This window comes from Miniopterus natalensis, chromosome 3, assembly GCF_054644295.1.
Source record: "Miniopterus natalensis isolate mMinNat1 chromosome 3, mMinNat1.hap1, whole genome shotgun sequence".
Lineage (NCBI taxonomy): Eukaryota > Metazoa > Chordata > Mammalia > Chiroptera > Miniopteridae > Miniopterus > Miniopterus natalensis.
In genome coordinates, this window is record NC_142083.1 from 96018268 (window position 1) to 96045373 (window position 27106).

Consider the following 27106-nt stretch of genomic DNA (forward strand, 5'->3'; position numbering starts at 1 on the left):
CCTTTTACAGAAAGAGTTTGCTGACCCTGCTCTAGAACATCTTCTACATAAGAGCTCAATAAATTGACTGATGAGTGAGTGAACCCATGATGGGGATTACTATTCTCAGAACTCCACCGTTGCAATTCATTAAGAACACGCACACACACACACACACACACGCACACACACACAGACACACACGCACGCACAACTGTATTCCAGACTTCCTCCCACGGTGGAGGGTCCCCAAGGCCTAGGAGCTGGAGAGGGGGTTACTCACAGGGCTGATTTGATTGTGGGTCTGGCACAGTGTGGGCTCAGTAAGTGCTGGTGTCTTTGCTACTGTGTTGCTCCTGGAGAGGAAGGTGATGAACAGACCCAGTAGGATGGAGGGAGACACATACCTGGGGGGGGGGGGAGGGAGAAGGAAGGAAGGGGGGAGGGGGAGAGGGGGAGGGGAGAGGGAGGGCAGGGGGGCTGAGGGAGGGAGGGGGAGGAAGGGAGAAAGGGGAGAAGGGGAGAGGGAGGGAGTGGGGTAAGGAGGGAGGGAGAGAGGGAGTGAGGAAGGGGGGAGGGAGTGAGAAATGAATGCAGAATGCGTGCTGCATGTCCCCCGGGCCCCCTGCACTTGTCATCCTGCTCGGTCCATGTGCACGGCAGGGGCTTTCCCACCTCGGCACCCACCCTTTCAGGCTTAATTCAATGCTGAGTCTTTCTCTGTCGGCCCCAGTGAGAAATGAACACTTATACTCCCCACCCCCCAAACCGTCCAAACCCAGCCTGGCCTCCAGTCCCTGCTGCCCACCCACGACAGTCACAAGGTAAACAAAGCCCAGGCGCGAGTCATCAATGCAAAATCAAGAAAATATTTCTTAATAAAGGCCCGTGGTTCCAGCAAGTGGAGAGAAGCTGAGGGGAAACGGAGCAATTTGGAGGAGCGACAGCAGGGAGGGCTGGAGCTGGGGGCGCGATTTCTGCCTTCAGCAAGATGGGGGAGATACGGACCCTTAAAAACGAAGCCTGGGTTCATGGAGTAGCACCCCTGCAGAGTGCCCATAAGTGGGGTGAACAGACAGCTTCTCATCTGCCCCGGGCGCTTCTGACCGTGCCAGCACTGTTAATAAGGATGCTGGCACTGTCCCGGACAAACCAGGGCCCGCGGTCACCTACCTCGATCCCCTCGCGAGCGGTGTCACCCTTGTTCCCAGGGCCCAACCCTGTTTAACAAGCACGCACTGCATGTCCACCCGCTCCCCTGGATCCTCATGCGGGCGATTTCATTTCATTGCTCACACCCATCTTTGCGCCGCTTTTTCAGATGGGGACACAGAGAACCTAAGTAACTCTCCAGGCCACAGTTTAAATGTGGCCCAGCTGGGGTGGCAGGCAACGCAACAAATTAATATATATCCACTTGACAGATAGATATTTACTGAGTGCCCAGCACATCCTAGGCACTGTTCAGAAAGCAGGAGGGAATGGGAAGGGGGGGCAGGGACACCCTCTAAGGAGGGGACGTGGGAGTGGAGACCCGAATGCACAGGGAATGAGCGGGAGGGTGTGGGGACATGCGGGAGCCCTGTCCAGGGCTGGGCAGGAGCCGCTCGGAGCTGAGGCCCCGCGAGGGGGGCTGCGTTGCGGGCGATTAAGGTAAAGGGCCAGGCAGAGGCCGCACTGTGTAGTCATGGGAAAGGGTTTGGACTTGATTCTACAAGTGTAACATTTGATAACTACCCACCAGAAATGACAAAATCAGGCCATAAGAAATCCATAAAATGGTCACATGAGGCCAAGCAAGACTTCTGTGTATTGTTCAACACGGAGGGGCTGCACGCTTGGTGGATATCGGCTTTGCGTTGAAGGGGAAGCAGAGTTGGCCAGCCCAAAATATGATTTAAGATATTGATTACTGTAATTTGGTTATTTTTAAGAAATGAAAGACTTGGGAAGAACCTTTGACCTTCCCCCCGTCTAAGAGAATTTAGGAAGGGAGCCGTCATCATAGACAGCTATAGTTTAACATGAACTAGGACAGGAGGAACCTAGCGAGGCCCCTTGGATCAAAGTCCTCTCTGTGTCCCCTTGTTAAAGATGGCCCAGCAAACATTTATTTTCCAAATATTTACTTTTCATGTCCATGTGAATTGCCTTCCTGCCCTTTGAAGTCCCAAACGACCACCCCGTGCCCCCTTCCCCTCAGCTCAAGAGGACATAAGCTTCAACTCCCCGATTTGGCCTAAGGTCTTAGAGATCCCCCGTATGTACATATATAATAAATGTGGTCATTTTCTCCTGTTAATCTGTCTCATGTTAATTTGATTATTAGTTCAGCCAGAAGAATTTAGAAGGGTAGAAGGGAAATTATTTTTTTTCTTTCCCCACAAGGCCAATTGCAAGTATGCAAACTGATCAATAGGCAAGTGGTATTGTATTTTAAGATGTAAATTCATCTTTTCCTCCCTGTATTCCCTCCCCTTCCTTTCCCTTCATTCAGTGGGTAAGAAACTCTGGATGTCCCTGTCCCAGAGGTTTTGCAGGAAAGGGGGAAGCAAAACCCTTCCCTCTGGTTTTCATCTCCGGAAGCCTAATTTACGGGGAGATTAGGTCAGAGACCTCCAGGGTAGGGGCAGAGAAAGAGAAAATTTCCTTCCAGCCTTAGGACCAAAAAAGAGTTGGAATCTGGAGGGGGTGCGGCTGGGGCAGAGAGGGAGCTGAAAGTTTGCAGTGATGCCTTATTGTCTGGTACAATGGTTTCAAACATTTTGAATAAAAAGTTAAGCATAAGGTCACCATGTGACCTAACAGCTCCTCACCTAGGAAAATACATGTCCAAACAAGTACTTATACACGGATGTTGGGATGTTTGTGGCAGCGTTCTTCATATTAGCCAAAAAGTGGAAACAACACCCACGTCCATCAACTGATACACAGAGAAACAAAATGTGGTCTATAGGTGCCACGGAACATTATTCAGCAATAAAAAGGAATGGAGTCTGACACATGCTGCAACATGAATGAATGTAAGACACCATGCTAAGTGAAAGAAGCAAGTCGTAAAAGACTATATTCTGTACGATGCCATTGATGCAAAAGTTCAGAAAAGGCAAACCTATGGAGATAGAAAGTAGGTCAGTGGTTGCCTAGGACTGGCTGTGTTGGTGAAAAAGTGAGAGTGGCTGCTAGAAGGTACAGGATTTCTTTGAGGGTGGGTTGATAAAAATGTTTTAAATTACATTATTGAGATGGATAAAAGCCATAGATTATGCACTTGAAATGGGCGAACTTTACAATATGTAGGTTATAGCTCAATAAAGCTGTTAAAAAAACATTTTAATTAAAAATCAGGAGATTTTCCTAAAAACCCAGATTTTGGCTTTTCTTGAATGCCATGCATATTTCTCCATGGCAACAATTCATTCCCAAGTTTACCACCATCCTTACATTCACTGCTGTGTGACATCTGGCTGGCTTTACTCTTTTGTCACCTACATGGTCCCTGTGGGCATTGGACTTGAGACCTCAATCTGGAGTGACAAAACCACAGGTACTGAAGTTACCAGCTTCATCCTCCCATCTGGCCCTGGCAGCAAAGAGCCTTGTGGACCCGAAGGGACCTTATGGACGGAGCTCAGCAGCAACGCACATGGTCTCTTCATAGTAAAGCACACGGGGTTTGAAGCCAGGACTGTCACTTACCAGCTCTGTGCCCCCGTTTTCTCAACTGTAAAATGGGGTTAATATGGCACCTACCATCACACAGGTTGGAAGAGGTGATGGGTTTAGAATGGTGCCTAGTACATAGCAGGTGCTCAATAAATGGGAGCTACTGAGCCCCTAATTTCTTGTCTGCAATTTCAAATTCCCAGAAGTTCTGAAATCTGAAAGCATCTTTGTAACTCACTTTGGCCACAAAACCTGACTTGGTCTGAACTCATGTAGCAACAAACCTGACCTGAATGGGTGTAGGGCTACTCTCTGTCTTTATCTCCCCTAGCATGAATATTAGTGGGTTTTACTGCAGAAATATGAATGGGCCTGCTTACAGGGTGCCACTCCAGCACTGGCCGGGTGTTATGTAATGGATAGTTTCAGAACCTGAAAAGTTCTGAATTCTGGAGCACATCTAGCCCCTAGGTTTCAGGTCAGAGGTGTGACCTGTGTGATAAAGAAAACGATTAGACTGAACCCCACCCCCTCTTCCTCTGACATTGCACAGGACAATTGTTGTACAGACCCAAGTAAAGGCAGAGGGGAGAAAGCCCGGAAAAATTCTAAAGGTAAGTCTGCTACTAGGCCAGAAGGATGAAAGCGTAAATTAAAATTAAATTCCTCTCCAGAAATGACAGGGCTGTGGCACTCCTTGCCCACCTGGGTTCAGGGGCTGAGAACTGCTGGCCAGGTTAGTTTTAGAGGACAGCAGGGATTGGAACGGGGGCTGGAGAGAGGCAAGCCTGGGGCGGCCGTAACCTGCCAGGCCTCCCTCCCAGGGCCGAGCAGGCCCAGCCCTCTTGCACATGCTTTAGGCACTTGCCCAAATCAGAGAAGATTGTCCAGGCTCCTCCCTCCCTCAAGTGCTGGGCTCCAGTCTGCCCAACAAAACACAGGCTGCAGGCAGGTGAGCCCATCTGCCCATGCAGACCCCTGGTTATATAATAAAGAAGAATTTCACTGACCTTTTCCTTGGTTCCTGGGAGGGAGACTCTCAATCCTAGGGATTTCCTGAGTAACAGAAGTGTCTTTGTTTGTGAGCCCCTCTGATCACACCCAAGTCTCTGCTAGTGAATGAGATGACTCAGGATGGGGGCTGGGCGCCAGAAAGATCTACCCTGTAATTAAAGGGTTAGGGCTTTGAGCCAGCCTGACCCCCAGGATGGAGGTGGGGGGCTGGAGATTGAGCTCAAACACAGTCAGTGATGCGATCCATCACACCAGCATTAAAGAAGCCACAGTGAAAACTCTGGACCACAGGCTCAGATGAGCTACCTGGTTAATGAAACACCGATGCGCTGGGAGGGTGGGGCGCCCTGATTCCACGGGATGGGTGTGGTGGGCACGGAAGCTCCGTGCGTGAGACCCTCCCAGACCCAGGGTCTCTTCCTTTGGCTGCCCCCGATTTGTATGCTTCGTAACAACACTGACCCTAAGTGCAGCACTTTCCTGAGATCCATGAATGGTTCCCAGGGGGTTGTGGGAACCCTAGCTCTGTAGCCACCTGGTGGGAAGTGAGGATGGCCTGGGGCCCCCTGACCTTACAGCTGGCGGCTGCAGTGGGGCTGTCTCCCTGGGAACCGTGGCACCTGCTGCCAGCTCTGAGCGGGTGGCGTGGGAACTGGACCGCAGTGCACCTGCGGGTGTCAGGACACCCCTCTTGGCCTTGATTTGACTTCCCGTGGCAGACACTGCCAACCCCCCTCCCCCCCGCACCCCCTTGGCCTGTGCCACAGGTAACCTGCAGCTTTGGTTGGGCAGATCCCATGTATATGGTGGCTTCCTTTCTCAGACACTTGCTTTCTTAGGTGGAGAGGCTAGAAATTCTGGGGGTTACTGTCACAGGAATGACCCTAACTAGTGATGGACAGGAGCAGGTAAATAAATACCCCTTGGGTGGGCAGTTCTGAGGGTGTCTACGGTCTCTCAGAGGGTCCCAGGCAGGACGAAACCCAGCAGCCCTCAGTGTCACCTGCCCATCAACACTCCCTTCGTTGGCCTTCCCTGCATCCTGTCTCACGTCCCACTTTTTCTCCATAATTCCTGGGATCACTTCCAGGATTTGCAGCCACATCTTCACCTTAGGGAGCCCAAATGAAGACTTCTGCCACTGCTGGGACTGACCTCCCAAAAGCCTCCCAAGGTGACAAGCCATTGGGACTTGCAGTCAGCCAGTTCCTTTGGGCAGCCACCTGCCACCATTGCACATAGTCCGTCTGGTCCATGGCTAAGCCCACACCATGGGTGTGCCTAGAGACCCAGGTTTGCTAATCAGATATTTTATCTTCAGCGTGGTGACTGGTTCGGAAATGAGCCTATGAACCTAGCTGGTCCAATCACAGTCCTCCTCGGAATTTTGCGAGGGCTCTTTCTACCTCTGGAATCTTACGTAAGCCTGGAGCTGCCTGCGACCATCCTCTCTCCACACGGGCGGGCCTGACTGAGAATAATGCTGGCACAGAAGTAGGCAAAGTTTGGAGGTCCGGACAGATTACTGATGACATGGTCACCTGGATGCAGCCATGCCTGAAGCCTAATAACCCTGTGCTTTTCAATTACAGGAACCAGTAGATTGCTACCACCACCACCCTTCTTCCCTTCAGCTGGCCTGATTGGGTTCTTGTCAGCTGCAATCAAAAGACTCTTTAATAATATGGAAAACTCATTCCTCTGACTCAGACCCTCTGCACTTTCAGGCACAAAATAATACACACAAGTACTTGCTCTCTAAGATATGGGCAAGAGAACCAGTCGGGCCAGAGCAAGGGAACTGAACAGAGGGGGCTCTGGGCAGGGGTTCTTCCAGCACAGGCCCAAGGTGGCAGGTGGCTGGTGGCACTAGGGTCTCAGGAAACTCATCCTATAAAGTTAAGTGGCAGTTTGCGGTAAGAAGTTACAAATCTCCACACCAAGCGTGAGCGCCAAGAAGAAGCCAAGGAGTTAAGTGAAGGGGAGACTGGGGAGGAGTCTAAGACCACAGGGAACTGTGACTGGGGGAAGCTGCGTTGACAGCCAGGGAAAAGACACAGCAGATGGTCCCCAGCTCACAGTCACTCACAGGAGGCAGCGTCAGACCAGGGCGTGAGGCAGATGGCTTGCAAACGCGCCTTCTTGAAACGCACATGCTTCGTGGCTCCCGGGGCTGGAGACCAGCCCAGGGGAGCAGTGCTTCACCCTCCTCACATCTTGGTCCCTGAGGACTTTGGTGGCCCCGCTGGTGTGTGCAATGCAGTGGGATTTGCACGCTTGGACACCAGGCCTGCAGGTCCCCAAGCCTCTGTCCAAAACACACTGGTAGTGGCCACCTCACAGGCTCGCTTTTCAGCTCACATCTCACTCTGCAAATGACTCCCACAATTTTTATGTGTTTCTAATGCTTCTCAATAAAAATTCTCTGAAGTCACTTCAAAAGCATAGGCTAGAATTTCTTCAAAGGAAGACACATGATTTTAACTTTAATTTCTATTTGAAACACCTGCAAAACATTCACATTTCTGTCACACTACATTAAATTACCTTTCAATTTTAGACTATTTTGCATTTTAAAAAATGTATTTTTTTATTGATTTTTAGAGACAGAGAAAGGGAGAGAAAGAGAGAGAAACATCAATGTGAGAGCAGAGCGTCAATCCCCTTATCGGGGATGGAGCCCACAACCAGGGCATATGCCCTGCCCAGGAATTGAACCGGGAATCTTTTAGTGCCCGGGGTGTTGCTCAACCCACTGATCCACACCGGCCAGCGCTAGATTATTCTGCATTTTTAAAAGGGAAATTATAACAAAAAAATTTCAAATCACACATGACATATATAAAATAACAAAATAATGTTGAATTATTTTGGTTAAAGGTTAAGAATTTAATTTCAAGATTAACAGTGATGTGCTGTGCAGTTAAATATATGTTTTATTATGAAACCAAATATGCCAAGATTACATAAAAAATAAAGTTCTAGCTTCCTGGATTTCAAAGAGCTGCCTCATCCTGGCTCATTTTTTGTCTAATTACAAAATTCCCTTTTCTTTTTACTTAACAAAATAGGCTTGCTGCCTTCCCCACAAGGCCCAACCATTTCCTGGGAATGCACATGGAATCCTCCGAATGACCTTCTTTTTTCCTAAGGAGATCAGCCTCCTTCTGGGGAGGAGCTGGGGGAGAGCAGGCATCTTCCAGCCTGCCCCCCTCAATCCTGGGATATAAGACTCTGGTCTCAGGGGAAGGGACAGCGTGTCTCCTCGGAAGTCACAGCAGCGGCGGGGGCGGAGCTGGGTTGGAATTGGTCCTGAGAGGAAAGCTGTGGCTCCGTGCAGGGCCCCATGATGACTTTCATGGGCCTGCTCCTCCATAAAAGGAATATTAACAATTACATTTTATGACTGCAATGGCATAAAGACAAATATAATCCAGTCTAGGTTCGTTCTTATGTCTTCATTATTATTAGACTCATATTTTCTTCTGATTTTAAAAACAGTCATAATTGAAGTATTTTGTAGGTCCCTAGAAGTGCTGTGACCTCTGGTTCTGGACCAGTGGGGCGACAATCTCAGCCTCACCTCTGGCCCTCAGGCCAACCTGCTCTGCGCAGCCATCCTCTGCCAGGAGCCTGTGGTCGGGGAGGCAACCCTGTTGGCCTGGCCCTGCCACTGCTCCCCCGGGGCTGATGCCCCCGAACCCCTGGCCCCAGGCTCACCGGAACGGGACCGGTCCCTGGGCCATGACCCGGCCTCAGTTTATTCAAGGACAGCTAGGAAAAATAACGCCACTCATGATAGCCCGAAGTCCCACCCTAAACCCTGTTGAAAGCCTTCTACGTGGCAGGCTCTGGGGCTCAACAAGTCACTGGCTATGTGACAGAAAGAGTTGGTTTTCCCAGCTGCAGAATGGACATGCTAGTCCCGCCCTCCCAAGGATGTTAACACATGTGACAAGCTTAGCCCAGGGCCGGCACACAAAGGCACATCAGTCGGCGTTGGCTATCATGACTAATCACAATCAATGGTTCCTTATAATTCGTTATTGGTTCGAGTAGGGGCTGCCCCACCTCTGTTTTCTCCTCTACTCTCAAAGGCACTGACCTTGGGCCGAGCACCCCTCAATGTGAGCTGGTCCCCCTGTTCTCAAGGGGCTCCCAGCAGGCCAGCTTCCCGGTTCCTGTGCCCCGAGGGTCGGAGGTGTTGCTCTCTGCTGGTGTCCCGTTTCTCCCTGGTTTATCTTCTCCCAGGCTCGAATGCACAATTCTTTCTCCCCACCGCCTGCTACTTCGGTCTTATTACATCATCTGGCTGCTACATACTTCTCAGGGACTGTTTTCTCAGGACTTAAAAGTCTTCTCCCTCCTGCCCAGTCACTCCTGCAGCTCGAGCCTATGAAAAGACCATAGGGCTCTGAAGTCAGCAGGAGCTGAGTTTAATCCCAGTTCCATAATTGACCAGCTGCATGACCTTGGGCAAGTCAATTAACCTCCCCCGGCCTGAATTTTACATCTGCCTGAAATTACAGAGACAATCTTATTAATTTTTTTTTTTTTTAGCAGTGAGAGTCCCCCGCTTGAAGGAAACTGGGTGTTTTAGTTTTTTTTTGGAGGCGTGAAAACTGTTTTGTACTTTTTTTTTTCTTTACTTAACCCTTTCACCTTTTTCACCCAGCCTCTCAACTCCTCTCCCCTGTGACAGCTGTCAGTCCGTTCTCTGTATCTCTGTCACTATGAGTCTGTTTCTATTTTGTTCATTAAATTCCACATGTAAGTGAGATCATATGGTATTTGTCTTTCTCTGACAGGCTTATTTCATTTAGCATAATACTCTCGAGGTCTATCCATGCTGTTGCAAAAGGTAAGATTTCCTTTTTTTTTATGGCTGAGTAGTATTCCATTGTATAAATGTGCCACAGCTTTTTTATCCACTCATCTACTGATGGGCACTTGGGCTGCTTCTAAATCTTGGCTATTGTAAACAACCCTGCAATAAACACAGAGGTGCACATATTCTTTCGAATTAGTGTTTTGGGTTTCTTTGGATATATTCCCAGAAGTGGAGTCACTGGGTCATAAGGCAGTTCCATTTTTAATTTTTTGAGGTAGCTCCTTACTGCTTTCCACAGCAGTGGCACTGGTCTGCATTCCCACCAGCAGTGCACTGGGTTCCCTATCTTCACACCCTCTCCAGCACTGGTTGTTTGTTGATTTATTATTGATGGCAGCCATTCTGACAGGTGCAAGGTGATATCTCATTGTGGTTTAATTTGCGTCTCTCTGATGATCAGTGACATTGAGCATCTATTCATATGTCTCTTGGCCATCTGCATCTCCTTTTTGGAGAATTGTCTATTCAGGTCCTTTGCCCATTTTTTAAATTGGATTGTTTGGGGGTTTTTGGTGTTGAGTTGTATAAGTTCTTTATAAATTTTGGATATCATTCCTTATTAGATGTGTCATTGGCATATAAGTTCTCCCTTTCGGTGGGGTGTTTTTTTTTTAATTTTGTTGATAGTTTTCTTTGCTGTGCAAAACCTTTTTAGTTTGATGCAGTCCCATTTGTTTATTTTTTTTTTCTTTTGTTTCCCTTGCCCAACAAGATATATCAGAAAAACTATTGCTATGAGAAATGTCCAAGATTTTACTGCCTATGTTTCTTCTAGGATTTTTTGGTGTGTTTTTTTTTTTCTTCTAGGATTTTTATGGTTTCAAATGTTACATTTAATTCTTTCATTCATTCTGAGGTTACTCTTGTGTGTGATGTAAGAAGATGGTCTAGTTTCATTTTTTGCAAGTATCTGTCCAATTTTCCCAGCACTATTTATTGAATAGACTATCTTTACCCCATTTATGTTTTTACCTCCTTTTTCAGACGTTAATTGAACATATAGTCGTGGGTTTCTTTCTGGACTTTGTAGTCTAGGCCATTGATCTATGTGTATGTTTTTATGCCAGTACCATGCTGTTTTGATAACTATGGCCTTGTAGTATAGTTTGATATCAGGTAGTGTGATTCCTCCAACTTTGTTCTTTTTTCTCAAGATTGCTGAGGCTATTCATGTCTTTTGTGGTCCCATATAAAATTTTGGAATATTTGTTCTAGTTCTGTGAAATACACCATTGGTATCTTGATAGGAATTGCTTTGAATCTATATATTGCTTTGGGTATTATGGACATTTTAATGATGTTAATTCTTCCTATCCATGAGCATGGTATACATTTCCACTTATTTGTATCTTCCTCAATTTCTTTCTTCAGGGTCTTATCATTTTCCAAATACGGATCTTCTACATCCCTGGAATAATTCCCACTTGATCATGGTGTATGATTTTTTTAATGTGTTGCTGGATCCGATTTGCTAATATTTTGCTGAGGATTTTAGCATCTGTGTTCTTCAGGGATATTGGCCTACAATTTTCTTTTTTGTAGTGTCTTTATCTGGTTTAAAATTAGGATAATTCTGGCCTTGTAAAATGAGCTTGGGAGTCTTCCCTTCTCCTGAGTTTTTTGGAATAGTTTGAGAAGGATTGGTGTTAGTCTTCTTTGAATATTTGGTAAAATTTACCTGTGAAGCCATCCGGTCCAGGACTTTTGTTTGTTGGGAGTTTTTTTTATTACTGCTTCAATTTCATTAGTTGTAATCAGGTGAAAACTTTGATAAGCCCTTACAGGTAGAGGGAAGAGCCCCACAACCCCTACGACTCTCCCCTCCCCCCGCAGAAGCGTGCTTACGAAACTGGAGATGGTTGCTTTGGGCCACCACCATCTTTTGTGTTGTGACTGGAGTAAGCTGGTTAAGGGGAAGGGCTGGATGCTTGGGATAACAAAGGGGGTTCTTGGAAGTTTAGTGGAGGGGAAGAAAAGGAAAGATGAAGCCACTGACAAGACCACTACAGAACATCAAAACCCTCACCCAGCTCTCCAGTCTCATCTCCCAACATTCCTACTCTCCCTACGCTCTGCCCTCCAGCCATTCTGAACTACTTGACATTTCCGAGATACGCCACCTCACTGGTCCTTTGCCATGCTGTTCTCTCCACCTGGAATACCCTTCCCAAGTTGCCCATCAAGCAAACAGTTACATTTTTTCCAAGTCTCAGCTCAAATCGTGGCTTTCCAATGCCCCACCCTACCCATTCTCACCCCCGGGTGCTGCTCCTGCAGGACTCACCATGCTGGGTACATGGAGGTCAGCCCACTGTGCTGTGGTCAGTTGGCGAGTTCCTCTCACTACCAGACAGCAAACTCCAGGAGGGCAAGGGCCAAGTAGTTTGTTTTCCCTTTGACTCCCCCACACTTAGCACAGCGCCTGGGGCCTAGGAGGCCTTGAGTGAATGTCAGCTGAGTAAATGGATAAAAGGTGAAAAAAGAAAACAATAAACAGGGTATCTGCCTAGACAGTTGGGAGTGAGGTCACCAGAGGCCCTAATAGGCAGTGTGCTCTGAGGGTCACTGTTTTCCTTCTTTTCTCTCTTAGTTTCTTTTTTCCCCTTTGACTATTATGGTTATTTCCCGCACCCTGGAGTGACAGGTCACATACTTTTTGATCTACAGAATGTGCTAGAATTTCATGAATTCTGTTCTCTTTTCTTTGAGGGCTCCCTCTGCTATACATACACCTCAATTAGGGGCGATTATTTCCCTACCAGAGGCTCAGCATTGCAGCCTCATTAAACAGAGAATTCTTCCAGTGCACGAAGACCAGGGTTAGATTGATAGAAATTCAATTTACACTGGGCTTTTTAGGAGCAGCTGTCTCACACGGCCAAGCCACCACTCTATCTGTCAGGCTACCTGAAGTTATAGCTATAGGTCCTTTTATTCCCTCCCCCACACCCCGCTTAACCCCTTGTGACCTGGATCTGCTGAAACTATTCTGGGCACCTGGCCACCTAATCCAGTGGCTTTTTCTTGGAGTCCCCCCATCCCCAGCTCCCTGGGTTATATGATGCCACTGACCATCCTGTTCTTCCTGAAACCCTGAAATCCTTGGCTCTGTGGCATCTGCCCAGGATCTCTGCCCACCTCACACTGGCCCCTGAGCTTCTGGGTGAGTTTGCTGAATCAGCTTCCTGCCGGGCATCTCCATGCGGATGTCTCAAAAGCAAAAACACTAAAGCAGATGAGTGTTCTCCACCCCAAAAAGGCTCCCCTTCTATATCCCTGTGAAAGCCACCACTGCCAGCCCATTCTCACAACCACCTCCCTCTCCCTAGTGCCACAGACCCCTCCATCGCCAACCATGGGACATCCATCTCCTGAATGCATCTCAAGCCACTCCACCTCTCTCACCTCTCTCAGCCACCTGGGAGCTTCATGAGGGCTGGAACTATCTGATCGTTACTATCACCCACTGTTTATTAGCACCGTGCCAGGCACATGACAGACACCAATAAGCACGTGCTGAATGAGTAAGTGAGCAAATGATCCCATTTTACAAATTGCAGCACTGAGGCTCAGAGAAGAGGAGTGACTGGCCCAAGGTCATCCGGATGGAACAACCAGGACTTAGCCCACTTTGCCCCCACTCTAAGCATGGGGCTGTTTACGGCGCGTCCTTGCCCGGCCGGGGCCTGGGCCTTACCTGAGAGCACCGTGAAGACGGCGGCGAAGGCATTGAGCTTGAGCCCGTCGATGACATTGCTGGAGTGGAAGAGTTCGAGACACATGAGGCTGAAGCCGACCACCAGCAGGAGAATATAGAGCACCTCGGAGACCACTGACAGCCACAGCACCCCTGTGACAGAGGCAGAGCTGTGAGACGCGGGGCACGCAGGGGCAAGCTCCGTGTGCACTCCACCCCACGCCCTTGGTCAGGGGATCGAGTCATTTTAGAATAGACCTCAGCTGACTAGGGTACGACCATCGTGGCCACACACCCTCCTCACAAGACTGGCTCGGGAATCCCAGCCAGTGTGGCATGTGACCACGAAGTGGGCCCGTTCAGATGGGCGGGAAGAGCTCCTGTCCTGTGGCTATGCCCGAGCCTCTCTTTCTCTTCTCATCTGTTAGATGACTGCCACCCGGAGCCATCCACAGCCAGGCGGGCACCTGCCTTAGGATGAAGCTGACACTGTGGTTACTGAGCAGAGCTATAGAAAGGGGACCTCACTGGACCAGCAACCACCAGCCCTGAGTCAGTGTGACCTGCAGCTATGAGTATCCCAACTCACACACATCCTGCTTGCCCTCAAGGGACACCTGTGATTTTATCTGCCCTGTGCCCTACTCCACTTTTTTCTCTAAACCACCACTGCTACTCCCACAGCTTCGACCTCCCGGTTCTCCTAGGAGCTGCCACCTTCTGCTGTGGTCCCACCCTTCTGGACACAGCTGATCGGTTCGATATGATCCTGCGACCTAGAATTGGCCGATCGAAGCCCTTCTCCAGGAATCTGTGCCTGGAAACACAGACCGAGGCAGAAGGAAGGCTCAGATGAGATCCAAGCTCTCTGACAGTGTGAGCGCCTGTTCCAGCTGTTCCTGAAGGCCAGGCGCACTCCTGTCCTTCCAGTGGTTTGGCTGTTCAAACCTACTTTGTAGTCCCTGAGATAGCACAGCTCTCTTCCCCTAATTGCTCCAAATTGGGTTCCCATCATCTACTACTTAGTTTAGGGGCCATTTTCTGTTTCTCCCCTCCTCGCCCACCCCCCTTCTTCCTACATGCTTTTTATTTGGAGAGTCCCTGCCCTCTCTCCATGTAGGCAGTTCATTTGCAGCTGAGCCACATCCTGACTCCATGGTTGGGCACATGACTCGTATCTGGCCAGTCAGAGCTCCATGTGCCCCTTGACTCTAGTCATGGGTTCAGGAATGAACCTCTCTATGCCTCAGTTTCTTCACCTATAAAATGAGGGTAATATAACACCTACTCATAGCATTGTGCTGTGAGGATTCAATTACCACGGCACTGTAGAGCTCGAGCGTAGTGCACAGTGAGAGCTCAGTGCATGTTGTATGGGAGGAACATGGGGGGGGGGGGCTGGAAACAGAGCCCAGGGGCTCTTGGGTGAGGTCAAGGCTACAGACAGAGCAAGACGGAGAAATAAAATTGTGGGAGCAGATAAGATTTCTGAGGAAAAGGGTGGAAAGTAGAAGATGAAACACATCCCCGTGACTTGTCTTCCAGACTGCGCTAACCACATGGTCTGAGCAAGACCCATACTTCAGAGAAAGGACTATGAACCAGGCTTGCCCAGTCAGAGACGAACACATGACCCAAGTCAGCTCAACAAAAGTCAGCCACGGGGCTCCTGCTGGAACTAGTAGGGAGGAAAATTCCTTCCTTTCCACTGGTTTTGAGGCTAGGAAGATGTAAGGGTAGAATTGGCTGGGTCACCAGGTGGCAGATGTCAAAGAAGGCAAACCCAAGAGGCAAAGGAAGATTGTGTCCTGGAACATTGTTCGAGCCCCTGGATCCAGCCATGCCTGAAGCTGCCCGTCGTCTGTTCTTTCAATCACATGAACCAATTAACACCTTGTCTTTGCCTAAGCCGATTTGAGGTAGAATTTCTGTCACTTACAACTAAGAGTCCTGATCTTCAGCTTTTCTGTTCTCTGACGCTGTCAAATGTGTTCTTTCCTACCTCTCTGCCTTTGCACAAATTGTTCCTTCCACTTGGACTAGCCTAGGGGCACCCAGCATATATGAAGCAAACACACAGCAATTTCAGAGCCCCTGTCTGCTCCCCAAGGAAGAAGGCAGGGTCTCAAACACCGAATACTATCTAGCACAACGGGGCTTTCCGAGCTATGGAGAACTTGTGTGTGTGTGTATTGTTTTTTCTCCTTTCTTTTTTTTTTTTTTTTTTGGTTGCTACAGAAATATCCCATCTCCTGGGCAATCCCTTGGATTTCTGTAAAAGAATAATATGCATTTGGCAGCCTGGGTGCTGTTAAAACACCCCCTGGCACGGCACACTTGCAGCCTCCCAGGCCCTTCGCTGGCCCGGGGCCCACCAGGCTGCAGGGAGTGGGGCAGGAGATGCAGGGCAAGCTGGGCCACCTCTCCCCCCCAGCAGCCTTCACCTCCAGCTGCTGCTGCGCCTCCCCAGGGTGGCTCCCTGACTCACCTGCCTCCCCTGCGCCGACCCCTGCCCCCCAGGGGCTCTCATCTGCCCAGGGGGACCCTGGGCCAGGCCTCCATGCCCCACGCCCTCCCCTCCCAGCAGGGCCCAACGCTGCTTTCAGGTGGGACAGCTGTGGGGGTGGGATGCTCGGGAATATCTCAGGTGCTGGCTGGGGTCATGCTCTTTATTCCCACCAGATTTATTTCCTTGTTCTGCCCACTGGGCTCAGAGCATCCGTCTGAAAGCTTCAGCCCACCCAGGCCAAGAAAATTCATAACAATAAGAGCTGTTGTTGCTATGCCGATAGTAGCAACAGTAGTCGCAAAAAGAGCCACCGTTACTAGGCGTTCATCACGTGCCAAGTCGCACTGGCCGGCGGTCCCCCACCCGGCCGGTTCGCACCTTTCTTTAGTGTTCCTCTCCTTGGAGGATTGTCCTTGGGCAACTGGAGCCTGTTCTGCCATCTTCATTCAGAAAGTGCTGCCAACTTACATTTCCCTCTATGCTGTGGTCCGCCAGCAGCTGACCCGTGGCCCTGTCCTGTGGCTCTGGCTGTGACAACCCTGGGATGTGACCCACACTGCAGACTCACACTTGCCCCGGGGTCAAGACTATAGCTGCTCCCTGGGTGCTGCTGACATTGTCCCCTTAGTCGCCTTCCTCCCTTCCCTATCCTGCTTCCCAACCGCCTTACTCTCTCATGGGCATTTTCTTTATAAAAAACCTGCCCAGATCCTCATTTCAGGGTCTACTTTCAGGGAATCAGACCTCAGACACTAATATTTCCCAATCCTCCCAACAACCTTGCAAGGTCATGAGGTAGCACCCGTTTTACAGATAAGCAGACTTAGGCTCAGAGGGATTAAGCAACTGGTCCACACAGCTAGAGAGTGGTATAGACGGGATTCAAACCCAGGCCCCTCTGAGTCCAGGAGCCACCACGGGTAGAGAGCTAGGCTGGCAGGGGGAGTGGCCACTGTGTAATCATTCTCCACGCTCGCAGGGGCCCTCCGGGTGTGGGGCGCAGCATTCCCCAGCCATGGATCTCACCTAGCGTCCCAGACAACTCCTGACCCAGGATTCCTGCAAGGTGACGGCCACGAAAGGGGAGGGGGAGGGGGAGGCTTCAGCTCTCAGCAATCCCGAGCCCAGCTGGCCACCAGGTACGGTGGGAAGGAGGCCACAGGGAACAGCAGGTGGGTCTTGAGGACACTGGAAGCCAGGCCGGGAAGGTGGGCTGCACCCATGCTGCAGAGACAGGTGCCATCCTGAAGCTCTCAGCAAGGGAAACTTGTGCTGGGGCCGCTCCGGAAGGGGTGTGGGCGGGGAGGCCAGCTAGGGGCTTTTGCGCACTCCGTGTGAGGGATGGTGGTAGCCTGGGTCGTGGCAACAACGGGAGTGGGGACAGGCGGGGAACCTGATGGCTCCCGAGGGGTGGGCTCGGCGGCCTGCTGACCATGAGTGTGGTGGTAGAGGAGAGGGAGGGGTCCAGAGGGGTGCCACGCTTCCAGCGTGGGCAGCTGAGAACGAGATGGTGCTAAGGCATGAAGATGTGGAGGCCGCTGGGCATGCGGCGTCTGTGCCAGCTGCAGGGCGTCCAGGAGGAAGCTGCCATGCCACTCCGGCAGGGCACAGGCGCTCACTAAATGCCCGCTGTGGCTGTCCACTAGACGGTAGCTGGAGGTACGGGAGGGGATGAGGTGCCCGTGAAAAGCATGTGGAGCAAAAGCAAAGAGTAGGAGGTGGGATCCGCTGAACATGAATAATCCAGGGAGGGGCTGTGGAAGGGTAGAGACACCAGGGGTGTGGGCCCGTCCCTGCCCACAGCGCTTCCTCTGAGCACATGCCCACCTGCCAGAGGGCTTGCCCTGGTCTAGAGCCCACCCCTTTGCCGCAGGCGGGGGATTGACACCTCCCTGCCGGCACCCAGCAGCCCTCCCCGGGCCTGAGGGAGGGAGGGGGTGCTACCCCCAGTGGGCAACACGGGGAGGGAGGTGCTACCTGCGTGGTGTTAAGTGTGTTAAACCACAAGGTTAGAGTGAGAAAGCTATTCACTTTCCCATTAATTTTTAAATAACACCTCAATCAAAAGTCTCTATTTGATGCTAATGTGTCCTTAACACCTTTCCAGCACTTGTTAATTGTTTAAGACAACGAGAAGCTCGGAATCCTCAGCAGTCTCTAGACAGACTTGAAGAACATTTTGACAGTTACTTTCTGGCGGTGATCTCCGTCCTCCCCCCCCCCCGCCCCCGCCCCTGGCCCCGCCACCCCCTCTCTGTCTTGAGCCGCTTCTTTGGCTGTGGCTTCATCTTCCTGCCCATGACCACAGCCCCGAGGTCCAAGGTCCACTGTCACAGCTGCAGCTCTACAGGCTCCGGTTCCCGCCCTTTTCTCCTCTTGCCCAAGGCTGGTGGCAGCTCCCCTCTGTCACCAGTCTGGGGGCCCAGTCTCCTAGCCCTTCCCACACCTCTTTAAGTAGTTATTTCAGTGCCTTCATCTGAACCATTTGGGGAATTCTGTTCCCCTCAGAGACCGTCCCTGACACATGGTTTTTATGCCAAAGGATCTAAGTAGAGCGAGGATCTAAGCCAGTGGTCTCAGGGTGGCTGCCTGACCCGGGACAGCAGCACTCGGGGACTTGGGATGTAAATTCTTGGGCCTCACCCCAGACTAACTGAATCAGAAACTTGGGGGGGGGGGCAGGTCCTCCAGGTACTGCTGATGTAGACTCAAATACGAGCACCACTGATCAAAAAAAACTCCCTCTTAAATGCATGTATAAAAGAGTGAGTCGACCTCAGGAAAAACTGAGTCAACGCCAGACAGTAGGTGTTGGCGTCTGGCAAGTAGAGAGCAGGTGGATGGCAATAGTGGAACATGGTGCCGGGCCTGGCCACCACTAGTGCTCGCTCTCATGAGTGCTGTGGGCCGCAAGGAAGGCGGGACAGTGGGCCTGCAGCCTCCAGGAGGGCCCGCGGGCCTTGCCTTGGTGACACCGAGAAGGCTCACTAATCACAGGGATGACTGCTTCAAGTCTCTGAAACTTGCACTGGTGGCTGGATTTGCAGCTGAGAGCGGTGACCTCCAGGAGCAGAAGAAAAATGATTTCTCATCAGGTGCGGGGCTGTGGGATGACAGCTAATCCTGTGAGCTGCACTTTGGGCCTAGAAACCAAAGAGCTTTGTGATGCCAACTCTGACCCGCCATTGATGGAATCGATGCGTTTACAAGAACAATTTCCCTTCGATTTCCCTTCGATTTCCCTTTGCCTGGATCCGGATCCCACCCTTGCTAAGACAGTTTCCACAGCCGGCTCCCTGGCTGACGGGGAATCATGGGTGAGAAGCTTGGCTGGGGCCTCCCCTCTGTCTCTGGGCTCCCGCACATGAAAAATGGGCATAATAGACTTGTCATGGGCACTCAGTGAGAGAACAGCTATAAATCATACGAGACTGACACATGGAAAATATTCAAGAAAATTAAGTATTACTATCACTTTCTAATAAGTATAATTATTAGCAATTATTATAATTATTATAATAATTATGTGAGGCACAGGGGTGAAGAGCACAGGCCTGGGCCAGGCCACCCAGGCTGGCTCCTGGCTCTGTCGGTCACTAGCAGGGGGCCTGGGAGAGAGAGAGAGGCTCCCGCTGAACCTGTTTTCTCACTTGTGAATTGGGGATACAGTACCCACTTCATGGGCTGCACTGATGGGTACAGTGCTTGGGGCAGTGCCTGGCACGTAGCCCATGTCGCATAAGCACGGCTGGCACTGTTACGGCTGTTGTCGTCACTACCAGGGAATGCAGCAGAGGAGGCGCAGGCTGAGACGAGCAGGTGCGGCTCAGCCACTGGGCAAATAAAACCCTTACGGGAGCGGAGGGAATTGTTGCAAAATCAGATGAAATCTCAAGACGCAACGACATTTCAAGAGAAAACATTTTTCCCCCCAAGCTCATCAGTTTAATATGTCAAATCAATAAGTCATGGCAAATGGCCGCTGGCTGTAGGCTCGGTGACACGCTCCCTGAAACCCAGCATGTTAAATCATGTAAATGACACGGCCGGGACCCCTGAGGCTGGAAAAGGCCCCCTGACAGCTGCTGTCGGTGAAATGTCAATAACGGAGGCTCAGAGAAGTCAGGGGCCTCGGAGAGCCACAGGGAGGGACTCCGGGGGTCACTGAGCTCCCAGCCCTCCACCTTCAGCTGAGAAGTTGGCCCAGAGAGCAGTTAGGGTGCGCCTATCTCAAAGCGGGTGGGGAGCGATCGGGGTGGGGGGCCAGTCTCCCACCTCCGGCTGCTTGGTGCAGCGTGACTGGGGAGTGGGGTGACTCTCTCAGAGGCACGGGGATTGAGGCTTGGGGGGAAAGGGGCTGCCTTTCGGAGGATCTGCACTGCACGTCAGCAGCCCTGAGCTCCAGCCCTATGGCTGTGGGACCTCTGGAAGGCTCCCATGCCTCAGTTTCCCTCTCAGACAAGCTGCCAACAGACCAAATCCAGCCCTCAAAAATGTCTTGTTTGGCCCACACAGTATTTTAAAAATATCTGAATTCATTATCAACATTTAAAAATAGGAGACTTCCCATAAAAATACAGATTTCTGGATTCGTTTGCAAAATGGTTAGTTGGGGCAATATTGGGCAGGCATCCACACATGATGACCGTGGGGCTAGGCTGGGGCTGCCCCTCAGACAGAGCGCGAGCTCTGGCCGCTGCAGACCGCCTGGTGCCCTCACCCTTCACAGCCCCTGCCTAACTCTCGTGAGCATTGAGCTTACAGTCCCCCTAAAATGATGTCTAGAGTCACTTCTGTCCCTGACATTGTGGCGAGGCAACATTTAAGACCCCGCAGGGTCCTCCCTGCTGTCTACATGCAGGAGTGAAACACCCAGCAAACTCTCAGCTGTCCAGCTTTCCGGGGAACAGTGGCTCCAGCAAACACTGTGCCACCCCACACATGAGGGTGCCAGTTTTCAAAGAGTTAGATTAAAAGGAAAGGCATTCAGCTCTAAAAATATGCCCAGACTGATTTAGCGGAGCCAAGAGCAGGGATGTGAGAGCTACTCCCGAGTCACCTTGGCCGTCCCAGCCCCACATCCGTCCCCCGAAGGCCTGAGAGGCCCTGTGAGAGGCCGAGGTCACTGGGACCTCCTTGCAGGGCGGCAGACAGAGCCCTTTGGACTTTGCCTGGAGGTCACGTGGAGACCCTCGGTGCTGGCACTCATGGGACGTATAAGGACAGTGGGAACGGGACGCCACTGCAACGCCAATCAGTGTGCTGCCTGGAAACACAGGGCCTGGGTGGGACCGCTCTCTGTGTCACCATCTTTTCTAGACTGTCCTCTCCTGGAGCCTCACCACTCACAGCCAGGTCCACAGACCAGCAGCAGCGGCCCCTGGAGCCTGCGGGAAACACAGACTCTTGGCCCCGCCCAGACTGGCAGACTCAGGATCTGCCTTTCCACCAGCTCCCCAGTAATCGATGCACAGTGGGCGTGGGGAGCACTGCTCTATAGGATGAAGCTCAAAGGCCTCCGGGCGGCTTCCAGTGCCCTTGACAAGGGGCCTCCCAGTAGCCCAGTTCCCCTGTGCCCTCAGCACCTGCCGCTTGTTGAAGGTCCTACGTCTCCAGCAGGCCCCAGCCTGGGAGTGTTGTCCCCTCTGGAGCAGCTGCGTAATGGCCTGCAAAGGTACCCCTGTCCTAACCCCTGAATGTCCCCATCCAAAAGTCTCTTGCATGGCAGAAGGGACCTTGCAGGTGTGGCTGCGATTTTGAGACAAGGACATTATCCTGGATTGTTCAATGGACTAGTGTAATCACAGGGGCCCTTAAGAGAAGGAGGCAAGAGGGTGAGAGTCAGGAATAGGAGATGTGATGACAGAAGCAGAGGTCAGAGTGATATGGGGCCACGAGCCAAGGGATGCAGGTGGCCTCTAGATGCTGGAGAAAGGCAAGGACATAGGCTCTCCCTGGAGCCTCCAGAAAGGAAGGCACTCTTCCCAACACTTTGATTTTAGCCCTATAGGCTCATTTCAGAATTCCAATCCCTAGAACTGTAACATGCTAAATCCATGTTGTTTTTAAGTCAAGTTTGTGCTAATTTGTCATAGCAGCAAAAAGAAACTAATACATCTTCTCTCTTCATTGAACCTCACCTCCTCCAAGAAGCCTCTCCTGACCCCCCCAGGCCCTGCTGTGGCCCAAGACAGACCCAGCGAAGAAGGAAGCTTCTCCCCACCTCCAGGGAAATGCCTCACTGAGGTAGAAGAGCCTGGGCTTGAGCCAAGCAGGCCTGGATTTGACTTTGCACCCTTCCCTGATCTCTCTGAACCTCAGACTCTTCTGGGCAAGTTAAATGAGACCGTGGCTGCAAGCCCCCAGTGTAGCTCCTGGACACTGCAGGTCCTCTGTAAGCGTTGGTGTAGCAAGCTGGCGTGCTGGCCCAGAAAGACTAGTCTTTCTCCGCTCTAACCAAGGGACGAGCTAGTTTACCATTGGACCAGATCTGACGATGCCTCATTGCCCCCAGAGTTCTGCAAGGCTCCAGTCCCCGTCAATTTAGAAATGACTTCGGCAGGCATGCCCTTTAGAAATGGCTCTGTGGAATCCGGGACAGTCACTGAACATTTGAGATGTGTCACGGTGACCTTGGCCTTTGGCATCACACACAATGACCTTTCTTTCTCTTTAGGATCCAGAAGCTGGTCTCGAAAATAAGCTCTAGCCACACAGGCTGGGGCCTGGGGAGGAGGCTGGTGGGGGAGTGTGGTGGCAAGGACACGGACGGCCAAGGTTGAGCTCCGGCCCCACCGCAACCCCCAGCACCTTGGGAAAGTCCTCTGGCCTCTCTGGGCCTCCCCTTCCCCATCTCCAAAACGGGGTTGCTGCCCAGCCAAGGAAACAGGGCCGGGGAGGTCAGAAGTTGTAAACTAGGCTGAAGACAAGTTTTTGAGATTTTTTTCTTTGCTTTTCTGGGTTTTGTTTGTTTGCTTGCTTTCTCTGTCTCTGCCTCTCTCCGTACGTCTCTCTACCTCTCTCTGTCTCTCTCTTTCTCCCTTGGTATAGGCGATATTTTTAAAATTTTGAATTAGATGCCAACATTTAAAAACGGGAAAATGACATGAAAATCTAGATTCTTCTGCAAATCTGGCAACGGGGGCCACATTCCCACGTGAAGACAAAGGCTGGAGCTGGGTGGCCGCTGCTCCCTGCAGGCGGCAGATGCTGTCCAGTGTCCACAGTCCCCGCCCTTCCCTGTAGTTTCCTGCCCTGGAGGCTGCGGAGGCGCCGGCATGGGCTGCCAGGAAAGGCATTGCATCAGACGGGCCTCCAGACCCCCTCTGGTCCCTACTCCAGCTGCCAGACTGGAAGCCCGGTCCCCTCAAAAACACATCTGTGAACACACAACGGCACTGGTCACCGTGCAGGGGAGAAAAGGCCACGTCTGCCTGCCATGCGGTGGCAGTAGGCCCACGGGTTAAGGGCATGGCCCACGGAGCCAGGCCACCTGTAGGCAAAACCCCAGCTCTGCTGCTGACTTGCTGTGTGACCTTGGGCAAGTTACTTCACCTCTCTGAGCCTCAGTTTCCTCATCCACCTCAGAGGGCGGTTGTGAGAACTGAATTAAATGAGATCTGTAAAGAGGCATAACCCAGGCTTAGCTCATGGTAGGCCGCGACGACGCTAGCTCTTTCCATTTAATGGAGGAGAGCCTGAGGCTTGAAGAGAAGACAAGAACCCGTCCGTCTCAAGCCTGACAGAGCCAGGCTGAGTGGGGGTGGGTAAACCCTGTCCAACTGGGTGATCAGGGTTCAATATTCACCCAGGACCCTCAGACCACACATGCTCTTGCCCATTGCCCTTTGCCTCCCTGGACCACCTTGCTGAATCCGGGTCCCCTGAGGCCCTGATGGCTTTGACTTGCCCTCCCCGATCCTGACCTCTGAAGAAACTGTCCCTCCCCCCTTAGACCCGAAAAGCAGCAGTCATTGCACCAAACTCAGACTCTGTCAGCTGCTATGCAGGTGCACAGGAACAAGACTTGAATCCAGCCCTCCAGGAACCCCAGATTTAACCCGAAGGGTGACACACACCCAGTAATGACGACCGTGTCACCCAAGCAGTGCCAAGCACCTAGCTGGGCCCTTGCAAATAGAAATTCCTGTCATCTCCACAACAATCCTATGACTTGGGTGCTATTGTTATCTCCAAGTTATGGATGAGAGGAAACAGGGACACAAAGAGTTTAAGTGCCCAGCCCAAGATCCCAGCTACTAAGCGGTACAGCTGGTATTCGCAGCCGGGCCAGCCCGGTGCCCCCTGCATGATGAGCCAGGATGGCCTCAAGGCCTGATGCCCCCTGGGTGGCCCAGCTGGTTCCTTCCCACAAGCATCGGTGGCAGGCGCTACAGACTCCACCTTATAGGCAAAGAAACTGAGTCACAGAGGAGGGAAGTGGGTTGCCGAGGTCCCACGGTGGTGGCGGGGAGCCAGGCGTGGTGCCAGCTCTGTCTGAGCCTCCAGTTCTCTGTGCCCTCTGCCGGGCTCCTGTGACTCTCCAGGCCCGGACCCCTGTGGCATCTGACGAAGCCAGTGCTTTCTCTGAGCAATGTTGTAAACAGATAAAATAAACATACAGAGGGTTGCAAAGGGAAACAATCATATTGAAATGGAGTTATCAAGACATTTAGAAAATCAGATTATAACACTAACCTGCGTGCTTCTTTACTAACGCATGAAATACCAAAACCCAGTGCAAGTCCAACAGCTTCCCCAGCTCGGAAGTGGGGAGGGAGGAAATGTTCTGAGACCTTCGCAAACTCTATAACGTGACATGAAAACTCTGCCATTCCCATCGGCGACAAAGTCCCAAGCGGGGCTAGGACTCCGTGCTTGTGAGGGTAAAGATGTAATATTTTGAATTCCCTGAATTCTGTCCAGGGGAAACTCTTGGGAGTTTCCAGGTTAAGAATATCTGCTTGAAACAACGGTTCTCAAACTGGTAAGTGCTTGTTAAATGCATATTCCCAGGCTGGCCCTGGATTTTGATGCTGCAGGTGAGGAGGCTGAGAGGGACATTTTGAGCAAGCGGCCCACGTGGTTCTAATGCCTGGGCTGTATTTTGAGACAGAGGTCTTTTAAAAATGTAAATATCATCAAGCTGCCACCTTCCAGAGATTTCCCATTATAGTTGGAATAAAGTCCAGCTCCCTGCTGGCTCTGCAGGCCCCGCCTGGTTGTCAAGCCCTGCCTATCTTTTGACATCCCCTCACCCATCACGCTCCAGCCACCTCAGGGCCTTTGCACTTGCTGAGCCCTCTGTCCAGAAGGCTCTTTCCCAGCTCATATGTCACTGGCCATTCCATCTAAAGGAGCCACCACCCCAACGCACACTGCCACCTTCTATCCCTCATCCTGCCTTTTTCATTATTTGAAATGGTGCTATCTCTTGGTTTAGTTCTGTGAGGTCTGCTCCCCTCCGTCATGAGAGTTTCATCGGCCAGGATTTTATCAGCGCTATCTTCTAGAACAGTGCCGGGCACTGGCACAAGAATGAATAGATGTTAAAAGAATCATTAAAGAAATGACCCAAGCCAAGAGAAAAGGGGGTGATGGCCAGGCTCTTTCAGTGGCAAAGAAGCCCAGGGAAGAAGCTGCGACAAGGACAAAGGAATCGCCAGATGCCACGCACAGGTCAGGGGTAATGAGGACCAGATGAATAGAGGACAGGGCTTTGGAGATTCCGGCCCCTCAGGCGACATTCTGTGGGAAGGGAGGCAGACTCTTCAGAGAGGCCCATGCTGAGGGACTCTGACTGCAGGGACAGGAGAGGGTGGGTGGAGGGGCTGGCAGCGCAGACCCCACGTGCTGGTGATGAGAAGCTCAGGCCCCAGGCCTTGGAGGGCGGCTCAAGCTTCAGCACAGAGGGAGGGAGACGGGGAGGTAGCAGTTTAGGGGGTTGGTGATCTGGATTCTTTAAGTGACTTACTCACTAACAAAATTTCAGTGGGAAAGGGCAGGGTGGGACAAGAGCAGGGCTCTGGAGCTAACCAGAGTGGGTTTAAATCCCACCTCCTCCACCTACCAACTGTGTGACTTGGGCAAGTTGTTTAAATCCTGCTGGGCCTCAGTGTCTGCATCTGTAAAATGGACACCCAACAATGCCCGCCTCAGGGCTGTACTGAGGATTCACGACCTGCTGCATTGTGAGTGCCGGCAGGTGTGAGGTCATCTCCAGTTCGTGCTGCGCTGCGGGATGCTGAGGCGGGATGCTGCACGCACGGCTGCTCCCAGCGGGCGCGGGCCCAGGAGGCACCCGCAAGCACTGATGGCTGCGGGAGCAAGAGGTTCTGGAGGAGCAAGAGGGGTCCCGGAAAGGCAAACAAGCCTGGGGAGCAGGAGTTTAGGACCACAGGAGTGGCTGGACCACAGAGGCCAAGTGGTGAAGGGCCAGAGCAGGCCAGAGAAGGCCACTTTATCTTATGGACAGTGGGGTCCATGGGAGCCTCCTGCCAGGAGAGTGGTCAGATCTGGGGGCCCAAAAGATCATGCCAGCTGCCACCCAGAGAGAGGAGGGAGGAGCAAACCTGGAGTCAATCAATGCTGACCCCTGGGGATGCCACTGCGGGGAGCCCTGCAGGCAATGGTGGAAGCTGTGGCCAAGGCCTTCAAGCTAGAATGTGCCACCAGTGCACCAATTCCTGCAGAGCAGCCAAGCGTCCAGGGTCAGAGGACAGAATGAAGCATCACCCTCCTCCCCAAGCTCCCATATTTGGAAATTCAGACACCAGGAGGGCCCAGCTGAGGCCCAGACGCTCTGAGGTCCTCCAGGAAGCCACCGAGTATGCATTCCAGCTGCTCAGCATTCACTCACCTGTTGGGGTCAGCAGGTACCTGTGCAGTGGCCTTTAACTCCCTCCCACCACCTGGCCTCATCTCCACCCTTTACCCCCTTGCTCACTTCCTCCTAGTCATACTGGTTTCCTTGTTGCTCCTTAAATGCACCAGCAGGACTCCTGCCCCAGGGCCTTTGCACATGCCATTCCTTCTGCCTGAAATGTTCTTCCTTGGATTTCCCTCCCCTCCTCTAAGTTTTGCCCAGTGTAATTTCTTAGTGATGTCTCCCTTGATCCCACTATTTAAAATTGCCCACACCTCTCCCCATCACTTCCTAGCCCCCTTCCTTTTTTATTTTTCTTCCCAGCATTTATCACCTTTAAGCAGCCAATGGGATCTTTCTAAAATGTAAATCAAACCTCCCTCCTTTAAGCCCTCCAATGTTCCAAAAGGTTTCCTATCACATTCAAAATAAAATTCAACTTCCTCCCAGGACCCTAAGTGATGTGGCCCCTACCCACCTTTCCAG

At 51.5% G+C, this 27106-nt stretch overlaps 1 protein-coding gene across 1 annotated transcript in view; it reads right to left on the reverse strand.

Moving 5' to 3' along the window:
- The window catches only part of GSG1L (GSG1 like), a 185089-nt gene that overhangs the window by 56331 nt on the left and 101652 nt on the right, over positions 1–27106 (reverse strand). The window contains exon 3 of the mRNA XM_087815146.1: positions 13248–13400. Within this exon, the coding sequence (XP_087671272.1) occupies positions 13248–13400 (153 nt within the window). The remainder of the gene's footprint in view (positions 1–13247; positions 13401–27106) is intronic.